Source organism: Melospiza georgiana, chromosome 4 (genome assembly GCF_028018845.1).
Source record: "Melospiza georgiana isolate bMelGeo1 chromosome 4, bMelGeo1.pri, whole genome shotgun sequence".
In the NCBI taxonomy this organism is placed as follows: domain Eukaryota; kingdom Metazoa; phylum Chordata; class Aves; order Passeriformes; family Passerellidae; genus Melospiza; species Melospiza georgiana.
Window position 1 is genome coordinate 59,128,123 of NC_080433.1, and position 15,764 is coordinate 59,143,886.

Sequence of the window (15,764 nt, forward strand, 5' to 3'; positions counted from 1 at the left end):
ATTTTACCTCTTCCTTTCTGATCAGTTCACCATCAGCAGAAATTGACTTTCTGAAGCAGTACTCACTGCTAGTTGGATTAGAAAAGTGGTAAATCTCTTTCATGTGGAAGGATGAAAGCCTTAGCTTACTTCCCAGTGAGCCTTGATGGTTGTGCTCAAGAGGGAAAAAGAGCTAAAAGCATCACAGTGAGCTGCACTGCCATGGTGAGGCTGTGGATTCCCAGCACACTTTGAGACACACTCCTTCTTCTTCCCCTCTGAGCCCCTTGCCAGAATTAAGGCACAGAAGACTCATCAGCTCAAAGCATGCAGTGAAACAGAAGAAGATAAATGGAATTTTGTTCCCTTGTTTCATTTTCTCAATTGTATTTGCAGCATATCTGAAGCACAGTCAGAAGGCTGAGAGCTGGAATCAGGCAACAGAGATCATTTACAATTAATCACTGATTACTGCTGTAAGTCTCAGGTCAGAATTGGTGTTTCAAAAGAACTTTTTTCTCCAGTTACACAACTTATATCAGTTACTGGAGTCCCAACGACCAGCTTACTTGTCTTTCCACAAATGAACATCTGTAAAATTTTTAGGACAGTATGCCACTGTCAGAAGAAATGTCTGTATTTTAAGATTACTTCTGTAAGTCTATTATTCCCTCCAAACACAAGCATAGAAAGAATGGTCACACAGCAACTAAAACCACCTTTACTACATGGGAGGAATTGATTGTGGAGGGAGATAAGACAACAGGACTTCTAAAACATCACCCATATGTCTTCCCAAAACCAAACTTCTGAGAAATGGTAACATTTTAACAACTGATGCAAGGCTCATTTTTCAGACACAGAAGTGCCTGCAAGGAATACAAACACAAGCTCCTCCTGCTGTTGAAAGACAAAACTGGAGACCTGGTTAATTGCTTTATGCTGTTAACAGTGATGGAAATGTGGACAGGCAGATCATCTCCCTGAGCCCTGGTGACTAGAATTGAAGAAGACTTTCCTGGAAATCCTTGCATGAGCCTCCCCTGACCTGGTAGTTTTTCATCAGGAATCTCCTTTGATTTGGCACTATCTGACAAAGGATTCTGAGTATCTTGAATTCTGATCTGACACAATATTGCCGCTTGAATGTTACTAAGTTTGGGAAACTTGCTCATTGCCTTTTTTTAAATCAAGTTTTTTTAAATGATTTGGCTGTTTTGCTTTGGGGTTTTTTTCATAGCTTTCTGCTAAGTTTTATTGAGCTAAAAATGATCAAAATCCAAGAAAAAAAAAGGTAACTTGCTTTCCATGATGAAAGATTCAACTTTAAAATTACAAAATTACTTACCTGAAGGCAAAAATTAAGAATATTTTCTAATCGGCAGTTTTATCTCAAATAAAAGACTTCTGCACTACTGCCCTGGAGGAAGGTACAAGAGATGACAAGAGAGTAAAGCCAAAGAGGTTTCAGTGGGCATTTCAGTACTACTGATTACACTGCATGTGTCACAGCTCATTACAACACTGCAAAAATCAGTACAGATCTGCTTTGTTTCCTTTTGCAACCATGTAATTTAACTACTTATAGAGGAAACACTCTCAAAAGCATTAAAAACTGACTTGCATTCAGAGACAACCAGCAAAATTGTGAAGGGGCAGTATTTGGATACTGACTCCTGTAATTTGTCCAGATTTCTACCACAGCATTCCAGATTGTCTGGACATAAACAAACCAAGGAGAATAAATAAACCAAAAGAAAAAGAAATAAACAAGCAGTAATTTAATAGATAAACTGACAAAGGTGTACTCTTTTTATTGTTCACGTTCAAAGAAAGATTACAGAAGACTTGCAAGTGAATAGACTCAAAAAAGGGAGATAAGTGTTTGTGACTAATCTTATGCTGATCAGGGATAAAGATTTGAGAAAAGTTTGGATTTCCTTGAAATTGAAAATTCATCTCTGATTAACATACTTCTTAGACTTGGAAGGCTCTGCTGCAGGAGTACCCACATCCAAGGAGCAGAACAACATATTATTCATGAAGCATATTTATCACAGAAAATTACAGAGAAACAAACACATGGAAACAAAGGATGCCCGCTGCTCTCAAAGGAAAACCTTCCTTGTTAACGAAAAGTACACCAAGAACAGAAAACTTAAATAAAACAAAAATATCAAGGTCTCATCCCCAGGAGATTATTCATTTTCTCATTCTGGTTGCCAACCAGCATGCTGGCATTCAAGCTGAGGGGAAAGGCTGAAAGTAAAGTGATGCTCCTAAGTTCCAAGCACCCAGTTGCAGCTTTCTGGCTGGGCAGTGCTGTGCCAGTAGCACGGTGAGCATCTTCACAGTTACTCTGGCATCAGTTCTTCAGGTATCAGGAAGCACAGAGACGTCCAGAGAAATCAAGTCATGTGCACATCTAGGACCATATGGATCTAAGTACAGATGCAGAACTGCATCTTTTGACTATTTCATAAGGGGAAAAAAAACCCAACCAAACAACCAGCAGCATGGTCTTTAATAATCTTGCCAATCACTGCAATTGTGCAAGCAGGCAGGCTGTGTGGGGCTCTGCTCTGGATGCTGGAGCACATCTTTGTGACCACATGCTGGCAAGCACACAGACAGCAGCCAGCTCTGACAAGCTGAGGTACAGACAGGGTAGCTCAGGGACCAGCTGCCCTAAACACGTGCTCACCTGCAGACATATTCTTCTTCCTTTACATTATTCTTAAAATCTGAATCCCTTCTGATCACCCACTTCTGTAAGGACCATCACTACCTGGGTGAGAGGAATTGCAGAGTAAAATATAAAGCAGTACAAAGTATCAGAACCACACCAGGATTTGGGGCTGTGTTTGCAACCCAGAGAAATAAGAAAGGTCCAAAGAGGGACCATAATAAACGCCTGATATAAAATGATATACCACAGATTATGTAATTTGCTCAGTATTTTTGTTTTGCTAAGGAGGCATAAGACAGACACATTTATATAAAATGATAATTCAGTAAAAGAAGGGATTGTACACTTCACATTAAAAACAAAGCAAGCTAAGCAATGACCTTAAATTAATGCAATGACTTTAAGTTAATAGGAAAATCTGAATGAGGAAATTAGGAGAAATGGTTTAATGGCAAGGCCGAGTGGAAAGAAAGTTTCCTTAATGAGGTAGTTACTGTTCACTAGCAATGCCTGAAGAAGGCATTCAGTAACTGGAACAGACTCAGTAATCTGTTTCTTCTAGCATGCTCTGTTTAAGATAATGTTGTTTCTTGTTGAGAATCTTGGGTGGATAGAAACTTTATGCCTGCATTTAACTTTGAAGAAACCTCTTGCTTGCTCAATGAGGACAGCTTTTTTAAGGTAACATGAAATAGAAAAAGCATCTCTAAAACTTAAGGAAATAAAAGCTTGAGAAGAATCTTGTTTTTCAATGTAGCTTTTCAGGAATACCCCATTGTGGGAAATGTAAATCAAGCAATACTTGAAAAAAAATCATTCAGAAAATATTTACATCATCACTGTCTGTGTTCTGCCTTTACATTTCTCAGGATATAAGAATTTGTTTTTGGCTTTTGAAATTAGTATCAGAACAGATCTGAAATGGAGTTGAGAGTGATCAGTGAGAATTTGAAGCCTCACTTCTCATGTACTGATTTCTGGATTTCAGCCATACATTTGCTGACTTTTTTTATCCCTTACTTCCATGCCTTCTCTAGCTTGGTTTACATAGAGATTAAGAATTCACCATTAACAGCACTTTTGCAAGATATTACTTTTATGTTTAAAAGATTTTGCAAAGTCACACAGCTATAAGGATTTGATGGGAAAAGCTTTCTAACACAAAGTAAAATAGTGACAGAGAGGTTCGATTAAGACATGCAAAAAAACCATTTATCCCACCATCTAGAAATCCAAGAGCAAGCAAAAAACAATATACAGAGTAAATACCAGTCCTGAAAATTCAGTCTGATGGTGCAGGAAAACAAGAGATTTTCTCCTTTACTGCTTGTTTGTTGAATGGGTTGTGTTTTGGGTGTTTGGTTGGTTGATTGGTTTGGTTTGGTTTGGATTGGGGGTTTTTTGTGAGGGTTTTGTTTTTTTGGTTTTTTTTTTTGTGTGTGTGTTTAAGCTTGAGAAATCAATCAGACAGTAGTTTTTTGCAATTCAGTGAAATGACTGATTAGATGAATATAGCAATTTTGTGCAGTGGATTGCTAATCAAAACTTGAAGCCTAAAGAAATTACACGAGAAAATTCTAGAACCTAAAGAGTCATGACACAGAGAGACCCTGCTTGGACTAACTTTGGCTTACATAAGCATCTTATAAGAATTTTCAATTGTATTGAGATACTTCAAGTGTACTATAAAGGTGAAACTACACACCTCTCTCTGGTCACAGAGAGAGACAGAAATTCAGTCATGGCTGAATTTCTGTTTAACTGCTAAATGGAGAAAAAAAGTTTCCTGTTGTTCCACAGTGACTTGGAGATTCCCTGAGATACTGTTGAATGGAATCATGACACACAGATATCACGATAAAAAGCCACAAAAGAAAATTCATTGGCATTAACATAACTCCAATGAAATATTTTGTGATATTATTTCCACATCCAGAGGCCTTTACGGGCTCTGTGCTGAGACCTGGAAAAGGTCGTAGGAAGGATAACTTAAAAATATCAAGAGTTATCACCCTTTCATGATGAAATGAAAGAAAAATTCTTCCACATAATAATTTTCAAATTTAAAAAAACCCCACAGAATAAAATGTTAGTATCTCCTGCAAGATTTTGGCAGATGGGATGTGAAACTGTTACATTTTTTGCCAGTATCAGGCTAGCTGAAAAAATCCCCACTGCTTTTAGCTGCCCAGAAGACAGCATCAACAAAAACATGCATAGTGTATGTCTCAGTGCAACATGCTGTTAATTGCAAAACCAAGGTTCAGATAAGTTTTATTTTCCTCTGAGACTGAGTAAAACAGAACTGAGATTAGGGAAAAAAACAATTAAGCAAAGCAGACCAAATTCACTGTTGTGTAACAGTGTGGGCCATTGCTGGTTTTCTAATTGGTTTGTTCAGATTAATAGACATTCAGAATTTATCTAATAAACAAGTAGCTAACATCACATAATGCTTACTACAGTAGACATACCTCACTACCAAACACTAATTGCCTCTGCAGTTTAGTGTCAGACCTACAAGGCATCCTTCTTTGCCTGGGACAACAACAGCCACCAAACCAACAAAAACTGATACCATTACTGGAAAAATTTTTAATCTACATCCATTCCTTTCTGTCTTCCTATCAGCACATCCAAATCAAAGGACTGGTATAAGTAATGCACTAAACTCTATCCATCAACCACCTACCTAACATAAAAGTTTGAAATACAGGTCTTTTACAACCATGCTAATATGGAAACCTTACGGCACCCTCAAAGGAACAGTGATCATCCACAATGGTATCAGTGTGCAGAGAGACTGGACAAGCACAGTGTCGATGGTAGCTGTGTGTTTCTGTGCAGGTGTACAGCCTCTCTGACACCACACAGGTGAGAGTGAAAAGGGGAGTTCCAGTCTGGAAACACAAAGAATAGTTACACTTAGCTATGCGTGAAGCAAGGGACTTTGTGGATTTCAGCACTGATTTACTTCCCATGCAGCAGCAACACAACAGCACTCTCAAGAGAAAGCTGCACATCACAAACCCTGCAGTTCCACTCTGTCAGGTCTCTCCTTAGGGTGAAGGGGTCCAGATCATGCAAAGCACGTTTTAATTTGTTGTATCTTATCTCCCTCTCACTTCTTTAAGGAAAATAATTAGACTGCTAACAGTGAGACAATCTCCATTACATGCCAAATTGTGGTTGGTGATCCAAAACACTGAATGCATTAGAGCTTCTTTAGCAAAGAGGATGACCTACATAAACCTGTGTTATGCATCTTTCCTGGGGATGCCCTAAAATTTCTAAGAAGCTTTTCAAAGAACTGGCCTACACCAGTTCTAACAGCAAAAATAACAGAACCCAAAGACTATTACACTGACCTCAAGTCTGACCATGTTTTCAAGCAACTGGAAGGAAATTGTGGCAGTGCTAATAGGCTGCAACTACAAATGTGTTGAAAGACATCCTCACGAGGCAAACTACAAGATTATCCTAAAGTTAATATAAAAAAATATCCTTTTGAAACAGCTTCTCCAAATGAGACTGTACAAACCATAAATCCCATGCTGGTGTAGTACTCAGATTTTTGAAGAGAACCTGAACAGAGCAAAAAGCCCATATCCTTAAATACATGTGCATGCCAATTATGACTTTTTAAAAACATGAAAGCAGACACCAGTGAATTTTCACTCTGAACCTTTTATCTTCTACACTTATTAGCTTTATGTATTTAAATAAATGGTTAATCTATTGATTCCATTCTTTTATCTCAATAATATAAAACTGAATGTTCCAACATTTAATTACTATTTATTTTGTGTGTACTATGTTTTGATTCTAATGAATGCTTTCTGTTTCCTTTAGGTGTCATCTTCATCTCTGAAACATTCATCACGATCAACTATGCCTTTTGTTTCCATGAATAAAAATGGTGTGCCTAAAATAGTTGACAGTAAAAATAAAATTGTAAAAGCAACCAAAGCACCACTTAGTCCAGAAAGCTAGTACCTTTTTGTCATTTCATCAGTGAGATCCTTCTGCCCTCACATCCATGCAAAAAATTTTCAGATCAAGTTTTCCATAATCACAGGTAGAAATAGCATTGTGTCACTCCTTTCTCTACAGAAATGCCTCAACTTTTTCTACAGAGTAACAAATCATTAAAGGTCTTCATATAAAAAAGCTCTCATGAACACAATTCAACCTTTTCTAAGGATAAGTGCAAGGACTTGCATTAGCAGTTCAGGATTTGGTACCAAAGGAGCTTGGTAATTGCAGGACACTTGGCTCACTGCCTGCAGACGATGCAAGGTGCCACCTATGCACACTGGTATGAAGGAAGGAAAAGGCTTTCTTTTACCACTTAGAAAGCTGTTAAGGGTAGATTTGGGTTGGATGTAAGGATGAAATTTTTATAATAAGGGTGGTTAAATACAAGGACATATTGTCCAGAGAATTTTTAGATGCCCCATTGCTGGAAGCCCTCAAAGTCAGTCAGATGGGACTTTGAGCAACTGATCTACTGAAAAATCTGTGGCAGGCAGATTGGAATAGGTGATCTCTAGAGTTCCTTCCCACTCAAATCATTCTATGATTCTATGATATGGGTCCTCTTATTTTTCTTATTTTTTATTTAATTTGTTTTCTACTTTCAGTTCATTTTTGGCAGCCTGGTAATGCCAAACTAACACCTAGGTTTCTGTACACAAATCCCCTCAATTTAAGCAGAAAGTATGTTAAATATGATCTTTGTATCACAGGCAAATTGGTACAGTCAAACAAACTCTGATTTTAAATTCTCAAACACCCCACAGTACTAAGCGTTACAGATCCTGCATTTAACATTCAGATTTAAGCAGCATGAAGTAATCATGGCTTAGAACCACATATTTAAAATGGAACAGCAAGAAAAACAGGAAAAACACCAGTATGGAGTACTTCTTTAGGCAGTGTTGGAAACCTGAGAACTTGCAATCATTACAATATTGAAAACGTTTTCACAGTATTTCAAATATTCATTACAGTTCTTTGCACCCATTTTACTGATATCTAAGACTGCATACATTCAAGAATAAAGGATTAGCACTGTGAGTTTAGCCCAAGGTATATAAATCCCTATTGGAGGTAAGTATATTACAGGTGGTGAATAAACCTCCCAAGGCTCTGCCCAGCAGCATTTTCCAACCTCAGTGCAAGAGCACGCAAGAATTGATGAATGGAAGATTATCTACTATTTCATAAACAAGTTTTTAAAATACAGGGTTGAATTAAGCAAAAAAAGGATTTCATTTCCTAAGTCACTTTCTCACTTAATTTTATACTTAGCAGTGTGTCCAATATAATTACTCATAAAAAATTGCCATATGATTGAATTTTTCTCTTTATCTGAAAAGCAGCACTAGCATCTGATGTTCTACTGATTAGAATCTGGCTCAATGTCTTTCTGTAATGGAATTTTCCACACACAGAAAAATAAAATCCTATGTTAATTCTGAGAGAAGTATTTCAGAAAGAGTAAACATTTCCATACCTTCTCTAAAGTGAGACTGAAGAGAAAAACAACATAACCATACTTTAATGTATACAAAAAAGAAACATGCTAAATTTCAGTGAGACTCTCAGAAAATATGGTGGGATTCTAGAGGGACATTACACAGAATATGAAAATCACCTTTTCAGGAGAGTTAAAGAAGAATTTATGAAACTTTTCCTATGAATATGATTTTTTTTTTCTACTAATTTTTTATGATAAATGAAAACTGATGCCAGATTATTCATACATAATCCTAAAAACAACAGCAGCATTGGAAAAGACATAGTGGAGGAAATAAGGCAAAAAACTTGACTGGTGTAAACTTCCCAAGTGTTCTAACACAGGAGCAGAACTTAGAGCCAGTGAAATTAATGCTGAAATTCATATTTCTTTATTTAGCAAACAAATTGCTCTTTCTGCAAATATTTATAAAAAAGTAAATCAAAGACTTAGCAATAATCAGTTCCTAAATCCTTGGAGCTTTTTCTTAAGATTCTTAACAGGACACAGTCTGAACAAACTCATTAATGACAGATTAGAGTGAAAACACCTGCAACTACTGATACAGAATTTATGTCACATCCCCAAAGCAGACCCTCTCTTTCACATTCAAACTTAAAGCAGAAAATCAACTACAGTAATGAATATACTCTGGATTTGCAAACAATATTACAATAACTCTCAAACCATGCCTACTGCATAGGATTAAAGGCAAGTTAATAATTTTCAGAATAAAATAATTACTGGGCAGACCACATATTTCTTTCCTGCCTTATCAGGTAAAATTAAACTGTAGGTGAGCAACTGAAGTATAAGGAAATTAACACAGAAGTTTGTAAGATGCCATATGCCATAAACAAGGAAGATGCCCATAATTCACAGTACTGACAAACACCACATGGAAGATGTGATGGACCATATGTGGTAGACATGGAGAGGAGAAAGCACCAAAGCCCAGCATCAATAGAGCACACAAAGAAATAATAGAAACTAATATTTTCAACCAATGGGTAGCAACGATAAGGAAAAAGGCGCAAGAGATACATACAAGTAAATATGAAACTATGTGATCGGATCCATAAAATTTGATTAAAATGCATTAAAGAGGAGCAGTAACTTGAACTAAGTCTCCAGCTGGATTCCACCACTGCACTGGTCATAAAATCTACTGGTAACTATCTACTACAACCCTGAAAAGAAATTAAAAATCACTAGCAAATGCTGACTCCAATTGCACAACTGGAAAGGGTTGTGCAAGTCTGAAAGGAAGTCTGTGGAAAGAATGCAAAATGGAATTGGGAGGCTGGGATAAACAAAAAAAAAGACTGAAATTACAGCTGGTATATCAGATGATGGTATACTAACATAGTTGAAGCCTTTGGTGTCATTACATCCTTGACAGTAATGCTTTGGAATTCTCTGTTTGAAACTGGACACTCAAAACACAATTCAAAATGGTGAATGTCTGAAAATAGCTGGAAAATCTGAGCCATTCATTTTACAAGGCTATCTTAGATTATTATGCACAGCCTTTCACTGCAAGAGCAGATATGCTAAATAACAGTTCTCCACATGTTTAAAAAATTTCATTAAAAAAGGCATGAAGTAAATCTTAACAGAACAGTTACTGTTTAGACATTTATTTTCAAATAATTTTTATTCACTATCACATCCTTTCCTAAGAGCAAACTGCTTTCTCTAACACATCAAGGTTTTACACAGTGTGCTAAAGAATGAACCTTTAAGTCCTTTTCACTTCTAACCTCTGTTCAGTGTCTTGAGACATCCCCCTACTCTGAAACCTATTGCTGGGCCACTGACTAGCTCAGCCTTGCCCTGCACCATCTTCCAAACTGTCCTTCCTCCCAGCCTTAAATCCTTCACTGGCTATACAGAAAAATGTATTACTTTCTAACCACTTCTGTCATGTTATTACACACCTAAAATAGTACCTAAAAATTCTAGTTTCACATGCAGACATATCCTCATCTTTTCACAAGTCTTTTTGTGAGAATTCCTTAATTTCAAATGCCACAGCACCAATCAGGCCATAATATGGGAGAAGGCACACTGAGTTTTATGGTTTCTATACAAATTTCTATTTCTACACACCGAGTCCATGATGTCAGCACAAAAGGAAAACCATTTGCCATCCTTCTCTTTTTTCTTGTGCAATATAATTTATTGTAGATAAAATCAATCCAGGACATACATCACATCTTTTTCTGCTTGAGGAAAAAGTTATTCACCAGCAAAGAATAGCTGACAGGAAAAACGAACAAATAATATACCAAAAATAAAGCTAAATTTTGAAAAAAAAAAAAAAAAAAAAAGTGGTGGGCTGAAATATGAGGGAAGATCTCTCAAAAGGCATAGAAGTTTAACATCCAGCCTTTTTGATTCATTGAGCAGGTCAATGAATCAAAAAAGAACAGAAGTTAGACGAAGCAAAATGAAAACACAGCAACATTTACTAAGAGTAACAAGTAAATTCACTGGCTCTATGCTGCTGATGGACAGGGAACTGTCCTCTAGTTTGGAACTGGCCCTGTCCCTTAGGCAATTAATGCTTCACCTACAGATCTGCACTGGGGCTGCAGGCACTGAGCATGCCTGGGAGGTCACAGCAGATTGTGAGAGCTGCCCTGTCTGCATGGAAACCTTCTGTTCTTTTGGAAGGCAACAGGCAGGTCTTCACCAAAACCTTCTGCACGGCAACTAAAAATCTGAAGACATATTTCTCAGGATGGTAACTTACCAAGTGCTGATTAAAAGAGCTACCTTGGACATATGGAGATAAAGATAGCAGTGCCTAGCTGTATCAAGTGCTGCCAGGAAGATTTTTAGCACCAGGGGTTTTTCATTTTATCTTCTCTTATAAATTTTTTTCCCCTTCTTAAAAAAGGGTGGATATTTTCCAGTTCAGTTTCTCTCCTGTGCTCAGGCAGTAGATTTTAACTTTTAAAACAGCAAAGCTGGTTTAGGAGGAAATAGTTTCTAGAAGGTTTGGAAGTTCACAGCCTTTGAAACTTAAAATTACTTTCCTCATACTTGCATTAAAAGGCATACTATGAACATAACAGAGAGCACAAAGCACACAGCTCACCTCGTAGTAACTCCTCACAGCATTGCAAAATGCTTCATCTGCTACGATTTGTGTCTCCCCGTTCAAAAAGGCCTGGAAACGCTCCTTCAGTACCTGCAGCTGCTGCTTGTTGAGCTGTGCAAGAAAAACAAGAGAGGGGAGAGAACAAAATAAATTCAGTTAGTCTCCATGTAAAAATACACAGCATTGCACACACACTTGGAACTTGTGAACAGGAAAAGAGAACAGGGGCTCCCTGGCCACCTGGCTCCCTGGAGGGTGGAGCTCTCTGGAGTCCCAGCTGGACAAGCCACGCTGTGGCAGCCAGGCATGCACACAGGCAGCATGCAAGGAAACTTCTGCTCTTCCCCTGGTGTCCCTGGGATGCCAGAGGTAGGTCTGCACGGATACTTCTGTGCAGTATTTCATATGCACATGCTGAATATAATGGGTGATCTTCTCCATGGTAGCAGCAGCAGCTAATAAAACAGCTCTTAGCTTGTCTTCAAATACATAATTTTCTTTTCAGCCTTCCAGCAACTGAAAAAAAACAAATGAAATGCCTCCATTTCTTGGAGTAAACTAAGCACTACCATTGGAGTGCTTCAACAAGCATGTGCACTGTGAAGAAAATGGAGTTCCAGCCACTGATGCTACAACATTACGATGACATGAGACAACTGGATCTTCGGGAAGAGCAGACAATGGCTCCAAGATTGACACCCAATAACACTTGGGGGACTTCATACCAAAGCTGAGTACATTTTGAAAACAAACTCCTAGAAGAGCACATTACACAATTAAACCTTGCAATCAACCCATTTTTATCAAAGTTTAATTTTAAGGGAAAAAGCAAAGTTCAGAAGCTCTCCAGGGATCTGAGATCCAGGTCTTTTGCCAAGGTTTCTATCCACTCTTGAATTATTTAATAGGATATTTCTCCTTATCAAATCTGTGAGAAGCTTGAATATCACATCATGTTCTTGAACTTTAACACAACAAAAATTTCGAACACAACCGACAGAAAGGTTTTTCATCCCTCCTGTATTTTGCTTAAGTAAAACAAACAAACAAATAAACATATAGCCAGAAAATGTGAATATTTTTCCAGAGGGAAGAAAGGTAATGGCTAACCTGGAGCAAATAAGACTGCCCCCAATGGCATAATAATTTCTTATTGAAGAGTTTTTTGGCATCTACAGTAAATATGGTGGCCTTAGGCTTTCAGGTCTCTTATGTCAACACTTTTAAGTCAATTAAGCTACAACACTGTTATCAAATTAGCAAAATCTCTGCTATCCTGATAATGGGCTTACTGTGGACAACCTCTATTTTCTTAATTATCACAGGAAGATTTTCGTTCAACACGAAGTTTGCTAAGTCTGCAAACTGATGTGGTTGTTTGAAAATCTAACAATTTTCTGCAATACTCTCCAAATTGATTACAAACCTGAAAGCTGTTTTATTTTGACAGGAAACAACAGCATACATGCCATCTATATACTGGGTACCAGAAATCCTCTAAAAAAAATGCAATGTAGGCAGTAGTGATGCAAAGCCAAAAAACTATGCCTCTGAAAAAAAATTCAAGCTAGTTATAAATACATTTTACTTCTGTTCCTCATTTAACAGAACAATTAACGACACAGAACAAGCCCCAGGAGACCCCCATGGAAAAAAAGGCTTCCTGTAGAGGCAAGCAAACTTCAACAGAAGTTGCTGTTGGTTGGACAAATTTCCTGGACGAACTCCTGAGAGCAGCAGCCTGACACTGACACCCCATCCTGTACCACTGCTAATTAAAAATCAATGGGAGAATTATTCATACTGTGTCTGCACATCCACCCAAAATGACACCTATTCACCTGCCTGCCAAAAATCCACTCCTTGCAAAGACTTGATAGCTGTTTCTAACAGAAATCAAACTTCATTGCACTGATTTGATTCCTCTTATTCTTCTCTCATTTTCTAAATACTTTGGACAAGCTGAGATACCAGAAATGCAAATATTTATGGATGTTTTGAGGGTTTTTTTTCCAGCATACACATGTTCTTTTGGGGGAGTTAGAAAAGAGATGAGCACTCTCCCAGACAGTGCCCCTCTGCAGAGCGAGGGGCTCCTTCATCCCCTGGAATATTCACAGCTCTGCCACGAGAGCATGTAGGCTTCCTGCCAAGGCAATTATGAAAATGTGTTTTCATGCTTGCAGACTTCATTCTTTAGGTGATTTGCTTCTCTATTACCCCCACACCAAACAAAACCTTATGAATAAGGCAATGAAATATAAATTTAATTCTGACTTTCTCATTTCTAACCATCATAGTTCAGTAAACTGAAATGCCTTTAAAATATGTAATATATGGCTTCCATATTCACTACTTTAGGTAGTAAGAATTTCTAAGGTTTGAGTGGCATTTTAGGATTACTGTATATTTCTTAAATTACTTTTATTTTCATGCAAATCTGGATGTACAGAATACAGTTCTCCTGCAAAGCTAAAAAATAATAGTATTTCCAATGGAAAAGATGAAAGGCTACAACTTGTCCTAAGGATGATCTGAAGTCTATTTAACATGTCCCAAGTACTGCCATATATAGAAATGCAGTTAACTGTCAAGATACAGAATAATTTATAGTAGTCTACTGCAGCATACAGCTCCTCTGGAGTTTTTACTTGTCAGAATATTGAGTGTACAGTGAATTCTCTCTCATCTCTTTTGTTATGTTGGTAAATTTTAATGAATTCATTAACACTCTTCAATTTGAAGCACTTAAAAATGAAACAAAGCTAACAGTAAAAGTAATAGCTTGGAAATGTGGAGAGAAAAAGAAAGACTAATTGCCTTGGAATGCTGCAGCAGCAAAAGCAGAGAAACAGGTGCTTGTACAGGACATTAGCTCTTGGATACTGCCAAGCAGCTCAACCTGCCAAAGCCTGAGCCACCTTTGAAGTTGGTCAACATGGAATGAGCTCCCATAATGGAGCTCAAATCCTTCACAGCAGCACTTCCTTTCAATGGCACAAGCCTTTCCTCTGCTCTGTGCAAGATCCATGCACATCAGACCTTGGCTTTCAGTCAGCTCTCATCTTCACTGCCAGTGCCTCTGCTTCCACATTTTAATTTTAGTAGGAATAACTACAAACAGGAAATTTAAAATTAAAGAAATACATTACTATATGTACCTCCAAATGTAAACTAAACTGGGAATACTACCAAAAGTTCACAGCAAAGCCTCACTGATTCTGCTGCTTTCCATTAACCTGCTTCAGCTTTCTATTGCTTCTTTGGATTTCGCAGTCTCAGTGGCATAGAATCTGCTGTCATAACTCTGTGTGATACTTCAAGAGCAACTACTGCTGCTTCATGGGAGAATGTATACTGTAACTAAATTCCAGTGACTCAGAATATCAGATCTGAGTGCATTCTGCAAAATGACTGAAGATAAGTAAAGACAAATTTAAGGGAAAACAAGATTAACTGCCCTCAGATTTGTTTTTCTTTATTGCAGTCACACAACAGATAAAAAGTTTTCTTCCCTTTCATACCTGTGTCTTTCAAAAAAGGTAGCTTTTTTTTTACTTTACCTTAATAAGCTAGCCTTAATAAGCTATCAAACAATGAAAATTTTTAAGAGTAAACTTCTCAAAGAGCTATTTAATTAAAGTAAGAATAACTTTTTCAAGTTGCAGTAGCAATTGAACCAGAGTAATATAAAAACATGAAAGAGCCTCAAGCATTTAACCACTAAAAAAACTTTCTCACCTTGCATTTAACATTTCAAAGAAGTCATATATCCAGATATATTCATCTTTGAGCATTAATTTAAAGATTTGCTTTTTCCCTTCTAAAGTGAAAGCTGGGTATGAAAACCTAGGGGCACTTCTGGTTTAGCTCCACTTATACCTTTAAACAATTTCAATAAATGGCTTTTACACAGAATTTAAAATCCTATTTTTATAAGAAGTCACATTTCAAATAGATGTCGAAGTTCAGGGAGTTATTCCAATGTCACAAGTTTTGCTTCCTTAAATAATAAACTCCAACAAAGGAAAAACAAAACATTTTTAAGAGTAATACGATTTTCGTATACTCTTTTTGATATTTTGTACCGTATACATACGATAATCGTAAAAAACTATTTTTAAGAGTAATACTGCATATTTCTCTCTGAAAGACAGAAGGAAAAAAAAATAAAACTGCAGCTTCACTGTGCTTGATGCTTCACTAAGAGCATCTTCATCTGCTTCTCGCTGCCTAAGTACACAGAGCACTCACTACTGCCCTGATCACATGCAGCCAACAGCAGCTGGCAGAGATGTAACTCACGGGACCACTGCCCTGAGAGAACTTTAGAAATGAACAGGTTTAACAGGTGGCTAACAGTGCATGGGCCCCAGCCAGGCTGGTACTGTCCCCACAGAGCAACTGGCCGAGTGCGGTGCTGGGCCGTGACACTCAGAGCCACTGCGAGGACATGGGGAGCCATG

At 37.6% G+C, this 15,764-nt stretch overlaps 1 protein-coding gene across 1 annotated transcript in view; it reads right to left on the minus strand.

Moving 5' to 3' along the window:
* Positions 1-15,764, minus strand: part of CADPS2 (calcium dependent secretion activator 2) — a 284,280-nt gene that overhangs the window by 214,912 nt on the left and 53,604 nt on the right. Inside the window, exon 2 of the mRNA XM_058022230.1 lies at positions 11,296-11,409. Coding sequence (XP_057878213.1) covers positions 11,296-11,409 — 114 coding nt within the window. The remainder of the gene's footprint in view (positions 1-11,295; positions 11,410-15,764) is intronic.